Source organism: Tiliqua scincoides, chromosome 11 (genome assembly GCF_035046505.1).
Source record: "Tiliqua scincoides isolate rTilSci1 chromosome 11, rTilSci1.hap2, whole genome shotgun sequence".
Classification (NCBI taxonomy): domain Eukaryota; kingdom Metazoa; phylum Chordata; class Lepidosauria; order Squamata; family Scincidae; genus Tiliqua; species Tiliqua scincoides.
This window is the reverse complement of record NC_089831.1, coordinates 14,108,339-14,132,568: the sequence shown is the minus strand read 5'-3', so window position 1 is coordinate 14,132,568 and position 24,230 is coordinate 14,108,339. Positions and strand designations below refer to the sequence as shown.

The window sequence follows — 24,230 nt, the reverse complement described above, 5'->3', positions numbered from 1 at the left end:
TCCATCCAGCCAGTGGGGCACTGTGGTGCACTTTAAGCAGGACCCTGAACAACTTCCCATTTACAGGATGTGCAAATGCCCAGCACAGACTCATGGCTAACCCCGGAAACATTCACAAGCAGACTTAGGCTTTTCTGCTGCGGCCCTCATGCGTTGATTTCCACAGGACTGGCTTCCCCCTGTTGATCTCGGATGATATGAACTCCAGTAGTCCGCACAAAGCGTGTGGTATTTTGGGGACGTCCCAGAGAGGTGGGGGACCTGGTGGGGGATATGTGCATTCTGGATGTGGCTGGAGACCGGGCTGGGGAGCGATGGTATCTGCGAGCAGACCGAACAGGCAGTCCGGGGGATCTTCCAGGTGGAGGTGGAGAGCTGGAGTAGCTGGGTGGAGAGGGCTCGGCGGTATTTTGGGAATCAGGGAGGGTGTCCTCTTCTGCTTCTGGATACTCCTTATGGGAAGCAAGGAAAAGCAAGAGAGTACAGTCAGGACCTGGGCATAAAGTACACAAAAGGGGAACCTAAGGCTCCCTAGTGCCTGCAGGAGCATGCCAAATGCCCGCTCAGATCTCTATAGGGCAATGCTTCACTCTCTCGCACTCCACAGACTGGCAAAGGAAAAAGGGAGCAGAACAGAAAATAAATGTGGAGGAGAGCATCTTTGACAGTCCTCTCTGATTTCTCCTTCACTTTGCCCCTTTGGAGTGTGAAAGGAAGACTGGAAGGCAAGGCTAGCAAGCAGGCAGCTACATGAACTCTTCAGTAGTGGTTCGTCTCTCAGCCCAATTCATTACTTAGAACCAGAAAGAGAGGGCAGGTGACATGTCACCCAATCTCCAGAGGGCTCCAATTCTGATTGGAGAAAGACCACTGAGAAGCCAGAAATATATAACCCTTCCTTTTTCATCTAATGGAAGAGCCCCATCGGTATTGCCTGCCTTTTCCCCCCGAAGGGCTATTAGCAACAAGAGAGTTGATGGAATGCCAATCAGGAAAATAGCACTGGAAAAGATTAACTACCCATCACAGCACTGCTGCTTTAAAGGGAGAAAAAAGTCAAGAGTTGCAATCATGGATAACTGAGTATCCATGATTATATTATTCCCATTTTACAGACTGAGAACTGAACTACAGTACTGGGTTCAACAGTGGCAACTGTCGAGTCTTGTAGGCCGCTCTGTGAATTGCCACCAGCAGATGTCACTCGTGAGTTGTGAGAAAGTTGCTGAAAGACATTCTCCTTTCAATGAACCAAAATCCAGGGAAGTCCTATTCAGAGACAAAAGAGGTGTCCTCTATAGTGAGACAAGAATTTAGGAGGAGAAAGGGGAGGGGGGATTGGAAACCGATCTTCTCCTCCTGCCCCACTCCAGTAAAGGGGAACTGGAGAAACTGAAGCACTTTGTGCCATGAGATGGTTTTCCCCCCTTTATAATGTAGCCCCTAATAAAATACATTCTTAGTGGATTCTCTATTAACTGGAGTTTTATTTTAAACACATTTTTGAGTCTCCAGTGGATCAAGTCAATACTGCATGCAACCACTTTTTTCCAAAACTTCTGAATTGGGTTTTTTCCCCCCAATTTGAATTTTCATTTCCCAAAAATGAATTTTGTTATCTGGGGGCGGGGGGGGGGCATGGTTTATTTTTTCAGCATTTCCAGAAATGTTGCAGCAAAAAACCACTGTGTTGAGAAAGGTGTTGGTTCACAGGAGCCAGCCTCAGGAGTCTTCCAAACAGATGAGAACCATGTGCCCCCTTGTGGCAGCCTTTAGAAGTGACTCCAGAATTGGGTGGGGCTTTCTGTCATTTAAAGGGCAGTGTGCCACTCAGGCAAAGAGGGGGGGGAAAAGAGTGGAGTTAAGCGTACATCCCACCCACCTCTTTGTGCCACTTCTTTTACTTGTGGAAACAAAAGGACTTCTCAGCAAAACAGACTTTTGAGCCATTCATTCCTTTGGCCCTTTTCAGACAACTGGGAGAACTACTACAATTTAACCACAGATCTATCAAATTCATGTCACCTCTTTCCACCAGCACTCCTCCCTGTTGCAACAATCACTACACTGAGGAGCAGACAGGCCAGAGTTCTTCTTCCCCATCACTGCTATAGCTATGAGCAGAAAGCATGAACAACTTGCTGCCCAGTTTCTGGACACTGTGAAGAGGCAGCTGGCATGCGCAGGTACTTTCCACAGCATAGAAGAATGCAAAAGCCTGCAGGGCTTTTGTCCCAGCTCCCCCTCCACCCAAAAAACTGGAGGTGCCATTGATCCAGATGTATTTGCACATCTGTACCCTTCTGGATCCTCTTCTCAAAATCTCCCAACTCTCCTATTCTCTCTCTCCAACTGTTCCGATTCAACGGCCACTTCACCAACAGTCAATATTCACAGTCTTTCCTCACTAAGTCGAACTCGGCACTGTGATTTTACATTCCACCTCACAAGACCACTTTAAGTGGGTGCAGAGAGTCAATGATGCCCTTCAGGAAAAGCACATTGCTCTGCATGTGACACAAAAAGTGAATGGAGACTGAAAGGAGAATGCCAGTTCCCCCCTCCTCCTCTGCCAACCAAATTAGTTTTGAGGCAGGGGTGTCAAACACATTTCATACAGAGGGCCAAATAATATTCATGGTGCCTGATGAGGACCGGAAGTGACATCATTAAGCAGGAAGTAATGTCAGTAAGCAGATGATGGTTAGAAATAAGCACTTTGTTCTCACATAGAAACTCATTAGCTACAAATGACAGATGAGAAAATGTGCAAATCTTGACCATATTTTCAAGATATGGCACAGCCCAATTCACAAGTTGTCCTTTCAGCAGCACCACTTCGGCCATGGCATCACTTCACAACTCAGCAGCTGAGAGGTGGTCTGCAAAGTGACATTTTGGCAGACGTGGCACTGCGGAAAGGGCAGCCATTGAAATAGGTGGGCTCTCCCAGCACCTCCGCAGCATCTCCCTCTCTCACCTCTCTTGCTCTGCATTTTCCCCCTGTAGAGTTCCTTGCTGTCTGAGGCCTCCTCCTGCTTCTCCTTCCCACAACGTCGACAGATATGGTGCTACTGAAAGTGGTTCTTGGGCAGCCCAATTATCACAGAGGTTGGATAAAGAGCTTTTGGGGCCACATCTGGCCAGGAGCCTTTTGTCTGACACCCTTGCTTTAAGGTAAACATGAAAATATCAGTAAACCACTCTCTCACATGACATGAAAGTCTGGGCCTTAACTGTTTGAAGATATAGATTCCTGTGCACTCTCAACTCAATTAACATTCATTTTAAGCAGGCCTGCAAATTGTGTCTTGGGACTAAAAGCATAATCAGCCTAACTTGTGAATGTGTCCCCAGAATGGGCAAGATAGGACCCCCCCCCTTGCATTTTTTTTTAGGCAAGGAAAAAACAAATAGTGCAACTTGTCTTGGCTGCTGTAGCTTTGGCAGATCAAGGGCACAGGAGCAGCATATTTCACATTACTGTGTGGGGTGTCTGACCCCCTTATACCTCAACAGAGCTGTCTGCACCAACTTATCTGAATGTAGTTTAATTGCTTGGATGTGCATCCAGCCCTGATATCTGAAACTTACTTTGTCCTTCAGAATGTACAAAGCAACCGGGTTCTTGCGCTCGTGTTCTCCACTTCGAGGGACAACCTCAACTGCATTACAATGAGAAAGGAAATTGGTGTTTTGTTTAAGTGTGGAAAAACAAGAGAACGGAAAGAGAATGGACTTGACAACTGTCTGCCAAATTAGACCAAGGATTAATCTATTCCAGCATTTGGCAACCAACAGTGGCCAACCAGTAATCTATGAGAAACCTGCTGGCAAGGCATGAGAGCAGCAGACTTCCCCATGCCCTCCAGCAGTGGATATTCAATGGCTTACTGGCCCTGAACACAGACACCATGGTTAAGAGCTTTCGATAGATCACTCCTCCATGTATCTCTATAATTCCCTATCTTATTTATCTTTCATATTTTTATAACTGCCCTTCTTCCAAGGAGTTTAGGATAGTGTACAAAAGTGACATCCGTGAGAATGGTATCATGAGGCAGTGAGTTCCACAAGTACATTGTTCATTGCTAAAGAAGAATTTTCTTCAATCAGTCCTGGATCTGTTATCCACTTTGTGGCCCCGAGTTCTAATAGTATGCAAAGGAGACAAATGTCTATGCCTTCAGGCCCCAGAGTGGTGCAGCCTTGTTGCAGCCAGAGTGGCTACATCTGGGAAAAGGTAAGCGAGGCTCAGCCCCCAAATCCCACAATATCTGTTTCTGAAAGATGCTGATCTGCAATTCAACATTCAGATATGAATCGCTTACCCTCATGCTTTAACTGCTCCTCATTCTGGTCCATGTACTCAGCGGAACTCTGCTTTTCCATTTTCCGTTTGTTCCTAAATGAATGCAACCCCAAAACCCACCGCCCCCCATCAAAGGTTGTGTTAGTTTCATTTGTTTTGGAGCAGCATCTTCACAATCCACATATTCATTTGGTTTACTCATTTTAAAAAGATTCACATGCTGCCTTTCGGACTCAAAACCCTTCCAGGGTAAAAAATAATAAGGGTTAGCCCACCAGTGAGGTGGACTGAGGCCATAACCTCAGGCAACAGATTGGCAGGGGACGTCCATCTCCATCTGCCTACTTGCTTCCACTGCTCCTCCTCCTCCCCCTACCAAGACTGGAAAAGAAGGAGGGATATAGTGGAAAGGAAGTATGGAAGAGAGTAGAGTGTTAGGCTAAAGCATCTCTGACCACTTCTTTCAACTTCTTTCTCAAAACCCAACTTTTCCATGAAGCCTCTGGTGTTACCCCTTAGCCACACTACCTTACAGCAACAAAGCAAAAACACAAGTACATGGAACTATTGCGAATCCTTTCCCAACTCCATGGGCACAACCCTGTCCCTTCCTCTCCCTTCTGTTTATTTTAGATTGTGAATTCCTTGGGACAGGGACCTGGCTTCTCTTCTCTTGTAGAGCGCCTGGCACAGCGGTGGCACTATCTTAAGAAGAAGAACAAGCAATTCCATAGAACATGGGTCACTAAAGGTGACTCCCATCAATGTTGCTTCCTAAGCATAACCACAGGCATTTCATTCAAGTTATACACATCTTAAGAGTTCATACTTCTTGGATGGTTTCCAACAGGCGCAGACGGTGACTAAAGTAACTAGAAGGAAAATTCCCCCGGTGGAGAGGATGATATAGAGGGAGCTTCTTCCTGCAGAGAGTCAAAAGAACTGTCAGAGGTTAAACTTGCAAGTCAGATGGGTACATACAAGGGCTGTCCAGTTTCAGGCATTTTAGCTGCTTTTTCGGGGTCCCTGGGAGAAGGAGGAGAACCGCAAGATGAAGGCCCACAATCTAGGGCCAGGCTCCTTCTCACTTGGCTTGAAATGGCTTTTGCCATTAGCTCGAGCTGGCCAAAGTCATTAACACACCTGCAGCAGCCTGCCCAATGCCTGTCATCTTACCCAGTAGCATGCCAGCTCTCTCCTTTGCAACTGCTCCTCCTTTCCCCCTCCTTCTGGATTCAGAAAGGAACAGCGGTACACAGCTTAAGAGGAAGAGACTTTTAGGCTAAAGTAAGATGCTGTAGTCCAGTCATTCTCAATCTTTTTTTGGCTATAGCCCCTTAGGAGCTCTTCTCAGGTTCCAGCCACCGCCGTCCCCGTCCCCCCAACAAAGATGCAACACAAACAGATAAACATAAAATCCTCTCCTCACAGTTTTCACATTGTGGCCCCCTTCAAAAGTGTCAGGGCTCCCCCAGGAGCCCCCACTGAGAATGGTGCTCTAGCCCAGGGGTGACCAAAGTTTTGGCAGGAGGGCCACATCGTCTCTCTGACACTGTGCCGGGGGAGGGGGGGAGGGGGATAAAAAGAATTAATTTACATTTAAATTTGAATAAGTTTACATAAGTTTACATAAATGAATATATTAGAGATGCAACTTATATGAATGAATGAAGGTCTTGAAATAGCTCAAGGCCTATAAAAGGCCTTGCACAAAAAAGACTGGCCTTTCCTTTGCTGCTGCTACTGCATCACAGAGTGAAACAGCAAGCAGTGGAGGGAGCCCTCATCCCACAGCTCACGCGAGAGGTCGAACAGTCACGCTCACGCTGAGAACAGTTGCGTCGGGCCAGTGTGGGCTCCAACAAATCTCCGGAGGGCCAGAGGCTCATTGGAGACTGGGGGCTCCCTGAGGGCCGCATTGAGCGGCCTTGAGGGCTGCAAGTGGCCCCAGGGCCAGGGTTTGGGCACCCCTGCTCTAGCCTATCACTCTCCTCTTCTCCACACTTCCTCTTTTGATCCAGTTCCCTTTCTGATTGAACCCAGCGAGTGGGAGAAGCAGTCGCTCAGGCAGGCAGGCAGGCAGGCACTGGTGCCCACCACCTCAGGTGACCACCTCTTATTCGGTCTGTTCATGATTCCATCAGCCACCTCAAGATTCATGAGAGCAAACTGCATTTGATTCAAGTTCACTCTTCTCTTCAGGGTTATACACTGGAGGCGTTTTTAGGCAAACACATTTCCCCTAGTAGCGAGAAGTTCACTCTGTGCAAGAAGCCAGCGAAGGACATTCTGGGACATGTCCCCCCCCCCACGCCATCTGGATGCAGTCTACAGAGACCCAGTCCCACCCTTGATTTATAACTCTGTCCTGAGTTTTATAGGCAATATTTTAAGGCCCTGTTCTAAGGGCACCATGGAGAGACTGCCTCCTTCTCTGGTATCACCTGAGCACTGCCAGCTTGAAGAGACAAAGCATCAATGCACTCAGCGATTCTGCATGCTGTGCCAAGGAGGATTTGTACTTGGGTTAGTTCAAGTTTACCACAAGCAAAAAAGGCGTTTGACCTTTTTGTGTATCTCGGGCGGGAGAGCCCTGTCTCCAGGAAAAAGAGTGAGGAAAAGACAGGAACAGTGAAAAACAAAGAACAGCATTTTAGCTGTGTAGGAGCTGGAGGCAAATTCCACTGCAATAGGGCCATTCGACAGAAGAAGGGTGTACAAGCAAGGGGAAGAGTATAAAGGAGATGGGGTGGCGCCAACTGTGGAGACAGAAGCAACACAGCTGTGGAAGCACACCTACCACTCACTGCTCCTCCTCTCCCCCCATCAACGTTCAAAATTGGAATGGCATGGAAGAGAAAGTGTAATGGAGAGGAGAGTGGTGGGCTAGAGATTCTTTTTATAATTCAGGGCACAGGAGGAGGAGTAATGGAGGCAGGCAGGTGAGGTTGCTCTCTGCTAATTCACTGCCTGTAGCAACTGCCTCAGTTGGCCTCATGAACTGCCCAGCTCTGACCACTTCTCCCAAGCACTTGATGCAGGAAGAAGGGAACCTACTCTAGAGCATATTCCCCTCCTCACCCCTACTGGTGATCACAAAATCATGCAGTTAAGAAGGGAGCAAGCAGTACGCAATAAACACAAGAGACTTTGCCTATTCGTTGCCAGCATGGAATCAGAGTGTAACTGGGAGATACTGAAGCTTTAATATGATGAAGAGAGTCTCATCCCTCTCCCCCTGTATATTGACTCACCTGACATCTTGCACAAGTACTAGACTAAAGAAGTTCCAGAAAGTTCTGCTCAGCAAGAGCAGATAATTTCCATCCTTGTTTCCAGATTTAAGAGACGTTCATATCATATGGAACGAGGCCACCTTTGCCCCCACTCCCAAGTCCCCATGTTCCCCTTTCTGTATATACCTGCATCCACCATACTTACTGTACACGGTCAGCTTTATGGGGATGCTGCGCCCGCTGCTGATCGGGTTCTCCACCAGGCAACTGTAAGTGTCGTCGTCGGACATCAGAACTCTGGTGATGGTGAGCACCTTCTGGTCGTGGGAGAGGATCAGCCGGGAGTCGTTGCTGAGGGGTTTGCCGTCCTTCAGCCATGTGTAAGCAGGCTTGGTGCCATTTTCATGGGAGCAGTTCAGTGTGAAGTATTCGCTGAGCTCCAGCACGGTTGAGGAGGCCAGGACCACATGGGGCTTTGAAATTGGAACTGGAAAATGTACACAAGAGAGGCAGCGGTCCCTCATTAATTCTTGCATGGGGGTTTTTTTCCCAATCATATCCCATTTCTATTTCAGATGTCCAAGTAGAATCTAATTAACAAGAAAACAACTCAATGGTTGGGAAACCAAAGCTACTGTATTAACTGATTACTCAGGCTGTCACGCGGCGGTGCTTCAAAGGTACCCAAAGGTGGTTCTCGGGAGCTTATCAGATACCTCTGAAAAAAATAGCTTGTTCACCAGCACAATGCAACATGAAACCATTGGAGGCTATTGAGTGTGTTTTAGTGCAGGAGTTTCAACTGTTCCAGGTCTTTGAGCCATCTCCATGAGGCGTGTGATGGAGCAAAGAAGGAGTCCTCCAGACTGCAGGTCGGAGGGCTGCCCTTCAACTCTCTCTGCTCTTCAGGCAGGTACCTGGGAGAGAAAATCTAAACCAGAAGACATTTTCAATCTCATTCTACCTCTGGTCCTTGTTAGAATAATTTGCTAATCTGTCAGAAATCAGAAAAAAAACACCTCACACAATTTTTAATTTAATAAAGCTTAATAAAGAAATATATTGCTCATATGTGTCTTTAACTTGTTTAAGAATGTACTGAGTATGAAAGAGAAACTAGATGCTCTCATGGCATCCTCCAGAACCGAATGTCCTACAAGTGAATTTTCTAGGACATGAAAGTGGGAAGTTGTATGAACAGAGGGAGAGGAAGACAGTAGAAAGGCAGAACAAGAGGAATGCTAAATGATGGTTAAGGCAGGACAGGAAGAGAGAGAAAGAGAGAAAGAGAGAAGAAAAAGCAATTGTCACATGGCAGGTTTGTGTTTTGACATCTATGCTGCAATTCAAGCCAGCTGGTATGATTCAGCATGATACAATGTGGTACAGCGTCCCCAGGCTTTTCCTTCGGTTTGTGCTGAGTGAGGATACAGAATAGGATATTTCACTGTTAGTATTTCCCAATGTAGCTCTAGGTCATCACTGCTTTTCCACATGCAGTCCCATGCAGAACTGCATCATCCCCTCTACACCACAGTAGATAAAGCACATTTAGAGGGATTAGCATGCAGACTGATCCTCCCCTTAGACTCCCCCCCCCCTGTTCTGTTGTGGTTTGTTCTATATTTAGGCATTCAAAGCTCTTTGTCCTGAGCCACACTTACCATCCACAGTAAGATTAATGTTCATCTCCCCCGTGAAGGTGTCATCTGTAATGGAGATCTCCACTTCATAGGTCCCCTCATCAGACAACTGCAACTCATTGATCAGCAGGGAACCATTCTCAAAGATTTTAATCCGATCCTTGTAATCTAGACGAAGGTTACCAATGATCCCAGTGCCAATGGACTGCACCACGGTCACAGGCTTGTCACGCTTCACTTGCCATTTGATCACGGGCTTGTCAGTGCTGGTGCTGGTGTATTTCACAGAGAGGAGGGCAGGCTTGCCAACTGTACCATGAATTAACAGCACTGGGCTAGTGATGTTAACCCCTTCCAGCAGATCTAGTGAGAACAGGCAGAAAGAATCAATTAGCAAGGTTAGATCCGATGGGGCTCTCCATGAGGTTAATTGTGGCAGAGAGGAAGAGGAAGTGTGGAGGAGAGAAATGAATGATGGGCTATTGTCTCTAAGCATCTCTGACACTCTAGCCCACTACTTTCTGCTTCTTCACACTTCCTTTTCAAATCCAGGTAGCAGAAGGAGGAGTGGTGAAGGAGGATAGACTGATGTGAGTGCTTTTCCCAATCTGCCTCTTCAGGCAGTTGCCTCAGTGTGTGTCAGGGACAGGACAGCCCTGAGTTTATGAAGCTCCTTGCCTGGGTTGTTACTGCAGGGAAGTCTTGCCCTTGACTGGGGAATATGAAGAGAAAGGGAGCAGAATCAATTTGGAAGCTAAGGGGACCACATTCTGTTAATTGAACGCAGTATAGATCAGTTGCACACATCAAACAACCCTTGCAGCCCTAATTGTAAATGGCAAATAACAAAGCTGAGGGTGACCCCAGTCTCACAATGCTTATCTTGGAGAAGATCTCAAAACCATCTCCCCAGCTTTTGGAAAATACACAGACAAGGGAGTGAAGGGAGGTACAAATGACCTTTACCTTCCTTAGCATCCAGAACAACAGGAATGCAAAGTACTGCTATAGTACCATGTTATTTGCTCAGAAATGCAAAAGAAATGAGCTTGCTGATATTTAGACTCATAGTAGAACAAAGAGTAGTCTAGCAAGCATGCAAAAATGTCATGAAAAGGAGAAAACTGTCCAAAGCGACAAAGGCTTTTCTTCATCCAGCACACAGGGCCAAGGGATACCATCAGGGTGGAATTCTAGGTCAACAAGAAGATAGTCCCTGTGAGAGATTTTTAAGTTGGTTGTGTGGGATGAATGCTATATTTCTCCCTATTTTTTTTGTCTATTTTTCCTTATTTTTGGACACTTCTAACTCCCCAGAAGCTCCTGTGCAGGTTCAGCAACCTAAAAAGCTGCTGAGATATCGTTCAACAGCAGTCTTTGTCCTTTGCTGAAACACCATAATTAGCCAGCCAGGTGGGTTTGTAGAGTTGAAGCATTCTTGCCTGTCTAGAATAGGTAAACCTCACTGATTGGGTAGCCAAACTTGTCTAGCTAGGTTAAGAGGTGGGATGGAGTGGTCAGGTGGATGCTACTCCTTCAATCAGGCAACTGTATGGCATCACCTAATCTATCAAGTGCAGAAGAAACACCCATTTACTCTCCAGTAAGTGCTGGGCCCAGAATTCCTTGGACAATGTGAATACCTAGTGATAAGGATTATAATCCTAGTTAGACATGTCAGGGAATTATTTTACTTTGCTGTTTTCTCTTTGCCAGCTTGCAAACTTTTAGGGACAACAACATATGGGGGGTGCATTCTTTGCTCCTGAGTAGCAGCTCAGTTCCATCTGCTGGTGTTACTAATTACTGTATGATCTGAAGAGAAACCAGAGTATTTGACTAATTACTGCACCTAATCTGGTCACACTTTTTCTGTGTATCCTGACACAATATTCAAATGAGCAGCAGTGGCAAGCAAGAATGATTTCTATCTAAATTCCACAGAGCAGCCTTTTTTAAGGGCAGATCTAACTCAAAACTACAGCCATCCTGAAACTGGCAATTTTCAGGACCAAGCCTGCCCATAGGTGAGACTGACTGAGATGGCTGCCACTGGTAGGAAGCAACCCATGCACATCTCTACTAGCTGTCTCCAGTCAACCTCCACCTGGCACCTCTCCTTACCCGGTGGTGCACCAATGCCATGCCAGGTTCCTCCTTCACTATTCCTCCCCCCCCCCACCCATTTCCAGGATTTTAAAAAAGGAAGGTGCAATGTGGAGGAGAGGAGAGTGGTGGGCTAGAGTATCTGATACTCTAGCAGCCCACAATTCTACTCTCCTTCACACTTCTGCTGCATTCCCCTCTTCCTTTCTGAAGCAAGAGTATGACAAGTGATGGAGGCGAACGGGTGGTAGTTACTTCATGAAAGAACCAGCCTTGAGCAGACGCAGAGTCTAATCCAGAATCTTTCTAATCTCATTTGTTTAGGGACTCCTATGACCCCTTTGAGCCCTTTTAAGACAAGCCTGGTTTCACACTTTCAGGCATATTTCTGCACAACCACCACACTGACCCCTGAACTGAGCAATGTCATGTCCCGTCCCCCCCAGTCTAGGATTGCTTTAGCTCTTTCATCCCTTCAGGGTTTAAAACAAGAGGCTGCAGTTCTGCCTCTTGCTACAAAATTGATGCAGGAGCTGGGGCCTCTTATGGATTATGCTCAAGGATCTGCAGCCAGGGCTCAGGCTGTGGGAATACAGCTGGGGGGCAAAAGAGGACACGTGCCTTTGGCTGCAATGCTGGAAGGCAACAAATGCTCAGGATCAGATGTGCCGCCTCCAAAGCAACCTCGGCCTGCAGCCTGAGTGCTGAGATCTAAACAAAACCAGTATTGATATGCAGCAGAGGGGAGCATGAATCATCTGGGTGACAATTAAGTGTTAGATTAGGAGCTGAGCGAAGGAGCACAAGAAAGGACTTAAACAAGTCCCAAAGTCATGAGACTTATTAGTATGCAAGAAAAACTCTCTTCCTCCCATGCCTGATGCTGCAAATAGCAAAGGAAATATGTCCATCATCTACAAAGTGGGCCTTTTCCTTTAGACCAATTGCTTTTCTTTTCTCATGAGCCAATGTAGCTGGATGTAATTAATTAAGCATTGGTTAATTAACTGAAATGCATATGATTAATCCACTAAGATTTCTTTAATGGGGCGACAGATCTATTAAAAAAGGATCTCTGGAGGACAAGAGACACACAACTCCCTATCACTTTGACCCTAAGCAAACATTGCCCCATGTTCTCCCCCCTGGCATCGTAGCCACAGAAACTGGAAGAAGGAAAGTCATATAGAGTAGCTTCTGGGCACTGGGATATTCTGCAAGGCTCAGCCAGGGACTGCCTGACAAGTCTACATTATGAGCTTCAGTTACCTGCAGAGATTTCAATTGCTTTTGTAAGATGGAGAAAGTCATGCAATTAACATGCAGACTCGGCATGCAACAAGAATCACACACCATCACACAGCCATCAAAGCCACATGCATAGCGCAATGTGAAGGTTCTTTTGCATTGTTGTCTACATGAGGGCTGGCCCCTCAATTAGGCCAGGTGAAGTGGCTGCTTTGAACAGTGGGCTAGGAGGTAGTAAATTGATGGGGGTGCCTTGCACCCTGCCACTTCACTCTATGAACCCATCTTCTTGCTCACAGAGAGCGAGCAAGGAGAGGATCCAAGGAGCAGAGACCCACTCTTCCCCCAGCACCACAGTCTTAAACAAGCAAGCATGGAATTTGGGGCTGGAAGAGGAAGTAGGCAGCTGTTGCACCTCTATAAATCCTGCAATCCTGCTTTCATCGGTCCACTGAGTTGCCTGCACTGACTAACCCAGTTGCTTCTTCAAAACAAACTAGCCAAGCATGCTGGGATCTGGAGAGGACTTCCTCTTCCATTCCTAGCATGCGCTTCCCAGACTGCTTCCAAGAAGCTGCCAGGCAGTGCTGGTGCTAGGTTGCTGAAACCCAGGGACAGAGCCTTGCACTGAGTCCCCCATGGCATCTCCAGTCTGCCTGCTGATGGTGCACAAGATAGGCTATGGCAAAGTAAATGGACAACACATATAGCAGGGAGAATAGAACCTTCAAAAACACTGAGCCAGAGTTGTTCAAGACAGCTTTTACGCCGTTTCAGATGAGGTCACTGGCCAAGTTGGCATTTGAGTTGGAGCAGGATCAGACCAGAGGCAAGAATCTCGCAGGGCATCTGGGCCTTGGACAGCTCCAAAGGGAGGCAGGAGAGACCTGACCAGATACTGACATCAGAGCAGGTTCCAGTGCTGCTCTAGCAAGATCTGGAGCAAACTGAGGCTATATATATGGGTTATATGCAGCTAGTTAGGTGGTTGCCCTGCCCTTTCCCCAGGGAAGCCTTCTGTGTTTGTATGAAAAGAAAAATCTTTACAGCTCTCTTGGAAGGATCAAGATTAATCTGGTGCATGTCAGATGGAAGTGGAGCCAGAGAACCATCACTGGGAGAAAAAATCTGTTTCAGTTTTGCATCCTGACAACAGGTACACTTGAAAAAACGTTCTCATCAGTAGACCTCAATGTATGGGACAACAGGCATGGGATCTACTCCAGTAATTATGTGATGTGTAGCACCACACTCATTGTGTGATTTCATATATGAGTTTTATCCAGATTAGATTAGGTGGCACTCAGTCCCTGATGGAAGGGAGGTCTGCCCAGCTACTATTTATTGAAGTAAGCACTTTCCTGTTGTCTGCTCATGACTCATTGTGGCCAGGATAGAGACTGAAGGGAAGCAGGGAACCAAAGGATGGGTGGTCCTGCCTCACAGCAGGTGAGGTAGACTAGAAGTTCTTTTGGTCTGAATAGAATCAGATGCATTCATTCCTTCAAGGGGAAGAAGGAGGTGCAGTGAGGGCTGGCAACAGATCAGGATGACTGTTTAGAAGGCTGGGTTCTTTCAGTATGTTTTGTATTCCGGGTAGTAAATCCTTGCAGGGGAAGGGAGGGGGAGTTGGTCTCCTAGGTACCGGCTCCAGCTTTTGGGGGGCAGAAAAGAGGCTGCCAGGAGCAGAGGACAAAGCCTTCAGTTGTTGGGCTTAGTTCTTTCCTGGCGCAAGTTTAAAAAACAGGGAACATCGGCATTTGCGATTCACAAGACCGCATCAAGGGCCTCGCAAATGGAACAAGTGACAGCTGGACAAAGGCCACAGAGACAACGGAGCCTTTCCAGGCTAGATAGTGGGCCTTCTGGCTTGGCAGAGAGTCTGAGCGCAACCCAGTAGAGACCTTTAGAATGGACCTCTCCTTAGGCACACACCTGTTTTTCTCAGTCATTCTCTGCAACTACTGAACAGAGCTGGGCCTCCAAATCTTCTGAGTCTGAATTTAGATTCAAAGAATCTAAGCTGGAGTTGGAGGGTACCTTGACATACCTATCCAACTCCCTGCTTGATTTCCCTGCAGGAAATCTACAGCCAGAGCAAGCACACAAGATGGCTGTCCAAACTCTGCTAAAGACCTCCAGCAAGGGACAGCCCATACCAACCTCGGTCACTGGACCTGCCACTTAACTGCTCTTACCACTAATGTTCAGCTGAATCTATCCTTTTGTAACATAAGTTCCTTAGAACCAGTCCTGTCCTCTGGGGCAGCAGAGAACAAGTCTCCCTATGCGTAAAAAGCATTTGTGTTATGATCCTCTTGTTAGCTTAATGTAAAACATATGCAAAAGTTATTTTCCTCTCCAGATGCTGGAGGTATTGGAGTAAGGTTATCTATTGGCCACAAAGAAAAAAATATTGGCCATTTGTTTTAGTTGGCATTGGGGTCAGTTGCCTGAAAAGGGATAAGGCTAGTCCTCCTTCTCCTGGTGTTTTCAGGGAATGGAAATAGCATTTTTCCTGGGCTCTGCCCACCACCTCAAGAAAAATGGGCTCTCTTGTCAAATCTGCAGATCTGTGAAAGGGGAGGGTCCATTGTACATTAATCATGCATTTATGAGCATTATTCTCATCTTTTGTAAACCTCCTTGATCTCTTAGAAAAGTAGTCTAAAACAGAAGTAAATACATATTGATAACTAACATTTCACTACCTTGGTTTCACTAGCTATGAAAGTGAACAACAACAAAATACTGAGTGTTTCAAAAGACTGAAACAGTCCCTTGTGCAAGCTCTTTCTCTCAGATCCAACCAACTAGTCCTGAAATAGATAGCAAAATTATCCCAAGAGAAAGCGAAGCTGGAACGCTTTCTACATGCGCTGCCTCCGACGCATTCTCGGCATCACCTGGCAGGACAAAGTTCCAAACACCACAGTCCTGGAACGTGCTGGAATCCCTAGCATGTATGCACTGCTGAAACAGAGACGCCTGCGTTGGCTCGGCCATGTCGTGAGAATGGATGATGGCCGGATCCCAAAGGATCTCCTCTATGGAGAACTCATGCAAGGAAAGTGCCCTACAGGTAGACTACAGCTGTGATACAAGGACTTCTGCAAGAGGGATCTGAAGGCCTTAGGAGTGGACCTCAACAAGTGGGAAACCCTGGCCTCTGAGCGGCCCGCTTGGAGGCAGGCTGTGCAGCATGGCCTTTCCCAGTTTGAAGAGATACTTGGCCAACAGTCTGAGGCAAAGAAGGAAGGCCCATAGCCAGGGAGACAGAACAGGGACAGACTGCACTTGCTCCCAGTGTGGAAGGGATTGTCACTCCCGAATTGGCCTTTTCAGCCATACTAGATGCTGTTCCAGAACCACCATTCAGAGCACGATACCATAGTCTTTCGAGACTGAAGGTTGCCAACATGTGAGTACGACTAGTTTGCTGGCAGTAGCCACTATAGTGCCACACACTACTGTTCAAATAATTAATAAATTAGGGGCTGGGATATAAGAACTGCTCCTGAAGCAAAGCCCTCAAATTCCTGGAACTGCATGCAGTAGAAAATGGAGTACTGCCTTAAACATTTCCCAGACTCTTCCACTGTGCCCTCAATAATTATTCCATCAGTAGTGAGTAAGATGGTGGCACCTGTCTGTCTCTCAAATCGGAGTGCATGGACTGCCATCCCAGGGAATGAATGGCCCTATTCACCCAAAAGGCATTTCCTTGCCAGTGTCTTTGCTGCTGGGTCCAAGGGCTCTTAATACTGAGTGGCAACCATAACGCATCCAGTTGTACCTATTCATGACTTCATGGGAATGAGCCAATAAGGCACCTTGAATAGGAAAAGCAGCAAATTCCACCTGTTGCCTAGGCAACAGTTGGTCCCCGGAGGTGGGGCATGTCATGAATTGGTTTGGGAAAGAAGGAGTTGTCAGTGGCAGGATATGACTGGTTGACAAGATCTTGTCTGGGAATGAGGGTCTGTCTCTCTTCCCCAGCAGTTCTACAGGAATATCAAATGGCAGAGAACATGATCTTGGCTGCAAGAATTGTGATGGCTGCCTTTTCAGAAAAGAATGCTGACTAATAAGGAGTGGCTAAGAGGAACACGTAGGGTAAGTATGTGTAAACTGATGCTAATTAAGCATGTATGGAATTGGCAGGTTAAGGAGAAATATATGCTGATCGGCTGGCAAGAATTTATACAATACTGGAGTTGAACTAATATCAATAAGAATGTCATCAGAAGGCTGTAAATATGGTTGAAGTCAGTGTTTCTCCACCAGTGGTACTTGAGGCAGTGTCTGGTGCTACGTGTTGGACCTCTGGACACTTGCTGCCCAACAGGGAGACTAGCAACATAATGCAACAAACAGTAGTCGGAGGTTTGGCTCAGTAGGCAGAGCTCCAAAGTGTGGTTTGTTTTGGGGCACTCAACAAAGCCTTTCCATTCACGCTGAGCCTCTTACTGGTGTTTGCCATGTTGCATCTGGCCTCCAGACCCAAAAGTAACTGGCAATGGCATAATCACCAGTTACTTCGGTGGTACTTTCAATACATGGACCATGTGAAGTGGTATGGTAGGGTACAAACATTGAGAAACACTGGTTTAAGTCATACTATTTATTTAAAAAGGTAACTCCCAAGTCCAACTTGAAAGTCTCTGGGAAGGGGAAGCTAATGTCAGAAGTATCTTTCAGTTGCTGATTTTCAGGGAAGGGCTCCCCAGGTGGGCTATGCACTGGAGGCCCACAAAGCCCACATCAAAGCCAATGCATGAAGCATACGAGTCCCCTGCTTCTGCTTCCACCATGCCAACAGATAAGCCAAGTCCCCAGAGATGTTTACTGGAAAACTGTGGGGGAGCAGCAATTATAGAAGACATCTTTTCCCTCAGTGCCATTTTCTAATTCTCAGTGTTCTGACCCCTGACACTGATGGGGCATGAAAGAGGACAGCCCTCTGCCTCTACATTGGGTGCTCACCCAGGAAAACTAACCTAGAACTACGAGAGTCCGCCTTTACCACTACTGCAAGCAGAGACATGAAGGAGAGCTTGCATGCATCTGTTACCTAAATCCTGGGTGCCATGAAAAGGTAGCTGGCGCATGCGTGCATTTCCCAAAAGCATGGGGGAAATGTACCACAGGGGAATTCAACAGGGCTTCCCTCCCCACACACTGGAACTGCAACTTTTGGTTTTTATACATCTGGAAGGCAGTGTTGTTGTTTACAGAACAATACATTACATAATACCTATATAAACCACACTTCCATGTAGGGACACAAGAGAGATGCCCCAAAAGGGCTCAGAGATTTGCACAAAACTCTGAGGCTTTGTGAGCATTCAGGTTAGCAGTTCACAATGTGCCTGAAATCTCCCAAACCAAGTTTGAGACAGACACCCGAAGGCATGCAACACTGGTGTCTGGCTTATAGAGGGAGGCCATCACCACCAAAAAGTCTGTTTCCAGTGCATGCCCATCAAACGTCTGGTTGTCCAGGCACCCAAAGCAGGCATCTCAGATGATACCTAAAGTTTTAACGACAGTTCAAAATCTCTTAGCAGTATGGTTGCCATATTGGATACATTCAAAAATCTGTTTCCTGGTGATGCCCTGGTGATGTGACCTGGTGATGTCATAATGCCAGGTGATGCCAACCCTTATAAAATAAGGAAAATTGTTTCCTTATTGGTGGAGCCCAGCAGCAGTGCCAAAATAGTCTGAGAATAATCTCCGTTACCTGTTCATCTGAAAACAAATGCTAAAGAGACAGGTTCTTTTGGGACAAACTGGCAACCTACTCGGCAGCTGCTATTCATGAACTGACAGGCTGTACAGGGCCTCAATGTAACTGTACCCTGGAGGGGATGCATTTTCTCCCCATTCCTAAGATTTGACATCTAGGGATGTTGGGAAAGAACCAATTCTTGAAGAATGACAAGTCTAGCAACACACAGTACCGTTTTTAATGAGACATCTCCAAAAGACCAAAACAAGGGACAATAAGGGAGTACAACATGCAAATTCCTCGTTAATTCCTATACAGAAGCAGCAGCCATGTAGGAATACTGCAAGAGTTATTTCAACTACAAAGAGGCACTAAGGAGAAAATGTTTTGCTTGTTCTAGTATGAGAAATGCTTCTTCATTCAGGTTTATGCAGCTGAAAAGCTTGGGACAGGATGTTCCAAGTATGTTTGCCACTCGGAAAAAACGCTGGAAAAAACGCAACCCTGAAAACTTCTGTATTGAGAAAAGACTGGCACAAGCAGATCATTTTGCCGACAGGGACATGTCCAATGAAAGGATGGAAAGTCAACAATGCTGAATGCTGTGAGCGGTACATATAGGCGCCAACATACTCTCCATGTTTCCTCTGGTCATAACCAGTAGTTCCTTAACATGTACGCTTCACCAATGTGCACCTCACAGAGGTTCTCTTGGTCACAGTGGCATCGCTAGGGGGTGCAGGGGGTGTGGGCCGCACCAGGTGACGCACACTGGGAGGGTGACGCGCTAAAATCATGGTGGTTAGGATTAATACCATCATGTTATATACCGTTGGATGCTGAATTTCGAGCAGAATGCAATGCAAAAAACAGGAGTGAAATATCTCTTTTCTATCAAACGTTATTGGCAAAAAAACAGGAAAAAAATGCATGGAGCCCAATGGAAAGAGAAACCAAGGGGTATTGCGTGTTTACTCACGAGTAGGCGAACATGCCTTAGTCCTTCTGAAAGGGCAGGCCAAGAGGAATCCAACAACACCAGAATGGTCCTGATCCAATGAATGTAGCCCAAAAAAAAAACACCAGAGAAGGAGGTCCCTCCCTCTAAGCTGGCGAATGTATTGAGCCCTATGGAAAGCAAAACTAAGCCATATGGTCACGTTTACTCACGAGTAAGCAAACCTGCCTTGGCTCCTGGGCAGGTCAGGCAAAGGAAAATGTGAGGCCACCAGAATGGTCCTGATTTAGCTCAATAAATGCTCCAGAAGGCAGCCCCCCCACCCCCAATAAAAAGAATGAAACAGGCTTGACAGGGTAAGGTGAAATTTTTTTCTGTTTTAGGCTGCAGTCCTATTCACACTTTCCTGGGAGTAAGCCCCACTGATTATAATGGGACTTACTTTTGAGTAGATAGGCATAGAATTGAGCTCTCAGACTTGCAAAGCCAGGTGGGTCCTGATAGTGATATGCTTGAAATATAAGAACTTAAATTGAACTGGGTACTGGGTAGGGGTGAAAATTACTGATTCTTTTGGGGGGGGGGTGTTATTGCAGGCAGGCTACAGAGAAAATTCACTTGGTGGAACAGGGCTGGCTTTCCGTTATTTATTGATTTTACTTTAATTTATTTATAATTATTTCTTTTAATTTGCTTTATGATGGGTCCTGGACAGATTGTCATCCTAAGAAGTGGGTCCCAGTGCTAAAAGTTTGAGAACTGCTCCAATAAGGTGTTAGTAAGTTGACACCCTGGGGGGAGGTGACACCACTAGTGACCAAAATCACTAAAATCAGAGTTTGGAGGAATAATACCTTCATGTTATATATCAATCAATGTGTAATTTCATGCAGAATGCGATGAAACAAACTACGTTGAAATATCTTTATTCTATCAAAAGGTACAACCAAAAAACCAGTGGGGGTGGGGTGATGGTAGATCACCACACCCACCACCTAGAGTGTTGCCCCGCCCACTGCAGGGGGGTGACACGCTGGCCTCCCACACCGGATGACACGAACCCTAGTGATGCCACTGTTTGGTGACCACCTTAAATAAGACACACTAAGTCCCCCTACTTACTCACTAACCCCTACTTAGGTTCTGGAGGTCCATACATAACTTGAAACTAACATAGGTCAGATTGGCCAGTTAATGACAGCCCAGCACTATCAAATCTGCACAGAAGTACCAGCAAAGGACACACTGCACCTACATGAAAGCACAAACACAGCCAACTGTAACTCTGACATCCATAACTTGGGGAGTGCATGTACTCTAAAATTATGTGTGAAATATATGTGAAAGTAGGAATACTGGAAGGCCCAAATCCTAGCCAACTTTTCAGTACTGACACAGCTGTGCCAATGGGGCATGTGCTGCATCCTGCAGTTGGGTGGCAGTCATGGAGGCCTCTTCAAGCTAAGGAAATGTTTGTTCCCTTACCTTGGAGCTGCATTGCCCTTACCTCGGTGCTGGAAAGTTGGTTTAGGATTGTGCCTGAAGTTGCCTTAGCCAGACCATTAGTCTAGCCAGTTCATCATCATCATCACTGAAGGCAGCATCTCCCCAGAGTTTCAGATAAAGGTCTTTCCAGCACTACCTGGGATTGAATTGGAGAACTTCTGCATGCACAGCAAGTGTTCCACCACTTAGCTCCAGGCAGTAGAGCTTCATAAGTGTGATAGAGAACAAGTGATATAGAACAGGGTTGGTTTTATGGAAATAAGAAAGTACATTAGCATGATTTTTTGGGAAACCTTAGCTACAGATATGTTTCACTTCTCAACACATGTAATCAGTCTATTTTTTTGTTGCGCCATGTAGTTCTAGTGCCCAAGTTATATAATCTTCAGAATTTCAAAATTTGAATTCAACAGAAAATATTTGATCAATACCAAAGCAAAAATATTTCTCTTTCATCATCTAATACATAAGAGGCAGTCTGTATCAGTATTTGCCACAATTCCAAGCCATTAGCAGCTGGTATACACAGTGAGACGTGCTACCTGTTCAAACTGGTACAGTGGGAGGATATAATTGATGCAAAGTGTGCAAGAATACATGGGATGGCCCAAGATCCCATGGCAGAAACAGTGATACGAAAGCAAAGACACTTCTGCAGCAGTTTCCTAAGAGCCAAAGGGCACAATCCTAACCCACTTTCTAGCACTGACATAAGGCAATGAAGCTGTGAAGTAAGGGAACAAACATTCCCTTACTTTGAGGATGCCTCCATGAGTGCCACCCAACTGCAGGATGCATTACATGCCCCATTGGCACAGCTATGCCAGTGCTGGAAAGTTGATTAAGATTTGGGCCAAAGTAGAGGAAGGGATGCAGATCTGTGATCATATTTTGGAAATTCTAAATTTGGGGAAATGGCAGGTATATAGGGGAGGTATGCTGAATTGGGACCGTTATACTGGGGAGGGGCCTGAACTCTTTCCTTCCCCACCATTTTCCCAATGAAAACCACCTGTCCCAAAGTTGCTATTTCCAGTGTTAGGCAAAAACATGTTTAACAGCATACATGTCATAAATTAATGGGTACAGAAACTGTACAGATCGTAATGGCTCTGATTCACAATCCTAGAGAAACTTCATCTACTCTACTGAAGCTACACAACAGATTACAGTATGTAGTCAAGAAAGTGCAGCTGCTATATCCATTTTAATGCATCTTACATCCAAATTAATTGTCGAGAAAGAAGTCCAGTCTTCATATAGCTGCAAGCCTGGGATACAGTATCTCAAGCCCACAGTACAACTGGAAGACACACTGGCACCCCAAAAACAGCTTAGACTCCATCAGTGCATAGGTTAAATGGGGAGTTTTTGCCCCAGTATGCATTATTTTACACTTGTCAACAGTGAACCACATTTGCTTGCCCATTCACCTGGTCTAGAGAGATCCTTTTAGAGCTCTTCACAGTCTGCTTTGGTTTTAACCACCTTAAATAGTTTGGTGTCATCTGCAAACTTGGCCACAATATTGTTTACTCATTACTCCAGATCATTAATGAACAAATTAGAAATCATCATTCCCAGTACAGATCTGGCGGGGGGAGGGGAGGCGCAGTCCTTCCTTCCACTGAGAAAACTTCCCATTTATTCCTACTATCTCCTGCCTCTTCCTTAACCAATTACTAAATCCATAAAAGGATCCATCCTCTTCTTCCATGACTACTCAGTTTATTCAAGAACCTTTGGTGAGGGACTTTGTGAAAAACATTTTTGAAAGTCCAGTTATACAATATGAACTGGATTGCTTCTGTCCATGCCTGTTGCCCCTCTCAAAGAACTCTAGAACAGTGATTTCCAAACCTTTTTAGCACCAGAACCACTTCTTAAAACAACAGTCTGTCAGGACCCATCTAGGTTTAGCAGACTTTTTTAAAAAAAGGAATTCTAGAAAGCAATTTTATTTATTTATTTATAAGTAATAATAACCAGAGAAAAGACCCACAAACTTTCTCTCTCTGTATTTACACATACTTGAAAACTGCATAAGGGCAGCTCCTTGCAGGGCAGTTAGTAGCTATCTTGCAAACTGCAGGAGCTGAGCTCTTTGCAGGGTAATTAGCAGCTATAGTATCTGGTTTTTAATAGCTTCAGGACTGAGGCAATTAGTTATCTGATCTTTCCATCATGTTTTGGCATCCCACCAAAAAATCAGCTGGCAACCCACCACTAGCAGGTCCTGACCCACAGTTTGGGAACCTCTGCTCTAGAAGATTAGTAAGGCAAGACTTACCTTAACAGAAACCATGCTGATTCTCATTTAGCAAGGCTCTTTCTTCTATATGTTTAATAATGCTATCTTTCACACTTTTCACCAGTTTTCCTAGATGTCTATGCTGAGCAACCTGTAATTTCCTGGGGACTTCCTGATTCGTTTTTAAACATCAGCGTTGCATTGGCTACATTCTAGTTCCCCCGGCAAGACAAGACTTATGAGAAGATAAGCGACTTTACATTTGAATTCCTCAAGAACTCTTGGGTGGATACCACCTGGATTCAGTGATTTGTTAATTATAACTTTGTCAATACACTCTAGAATGGATTCTTCTATTTCACTTACATCTTCCGACTCTTCCCCTGAGAAGATCAGTCTAAGCACATGTATCTGCCCTACATCTTCTCTAATGAAGACCAATACAAAGAATTCATTCAGTTTCTCAGCAATCTCCATACCCTCTTCCCCTAGATTCCCTCAGCATCTAATGGTTCAACTGCTTCCCTAGTAGGTTTCTTGCTTTTGATACATTTAAGGCTGCAAATCTTATACATGCGAGTAAACCCACTGATCACAACAGGACTTAATTCTGAGCAGACATGCTTAGGATTGTTCAGTTACAGGATATTTAACTGTTAGCCTTGCTGTTTTTAGCCACCTGATTCTCCTATTCTTTATTTGCATTCCTTCATGACTTGGTTAAATCCTTTTTCATTTCACTGCAAAACAAGAAAAGAAAGTTTTTCCCAGTACCAGAAGCTCTGTTATGCAAGGGAAAGCAGAAGGTGTTCAGGGTGTGACAATGCAATCCTATACATGTTTACTCAAAAGTATGTCCCACTGCGTTCGACTGAGCCTACTTCCAGGAAATCGTGCATAGGATTGCAGCCTAAGCCTGCAATCCTAATCACACTTTCCTGAGAGTAAGCCCTAGTAAACAAACTAGGACTTACTTCTGAGTAGACCTGGTTAGGATTGTGCCCCAAGCCATTCTCACCTCCTTGTCTGGGAATTAAGTACCTTTTACCCATATACTGGCATATACTTTTGAACCTCATCCCCTTGCATGAGTATCTGGCTGCCAGTCCCCTCCAGCCCTTCCCAAATGTTTCAGAGTGCCATTTTCCTACCTGTGTAGATTATGAGAAGGCAAGCTACGTGCACAAAACCTGGAGCACTGAAGACTCTGGACAAGACTTCTCTTTCTCTCTTCAT

The 24,230-nt window shown here is 45.7% G+C and overlaps 1 protein-coding gene across 1 annotated transcript; it reads right to left on the bottom strand.

The window, feature by feature from the left end:
* Positions 1-146: 146 nt before the first annotated feature.
* On the bottom strand, positions 147-24,230 carry HEPACAM (hepatic and glial cell adhesion molecule). The gene is made up of 7 exons (XM_066639733.1): positions 24,146-24,230; positions 9,213-9,554; positions 7,754-8,035; positions 5,142-5,235; positions 4,332-4,405; positions 3,595-3,665; positions 147-452 (listed from the first exon to the last, which is right to left on the bottom strand). The coding sequence occupies exons 1-7, from the start codon at positions 24,228-24,230 to the stop codon at positions 147-149; spliced, it is 1,254 nt and encodes a 417-aa protein (XP_066495830.1).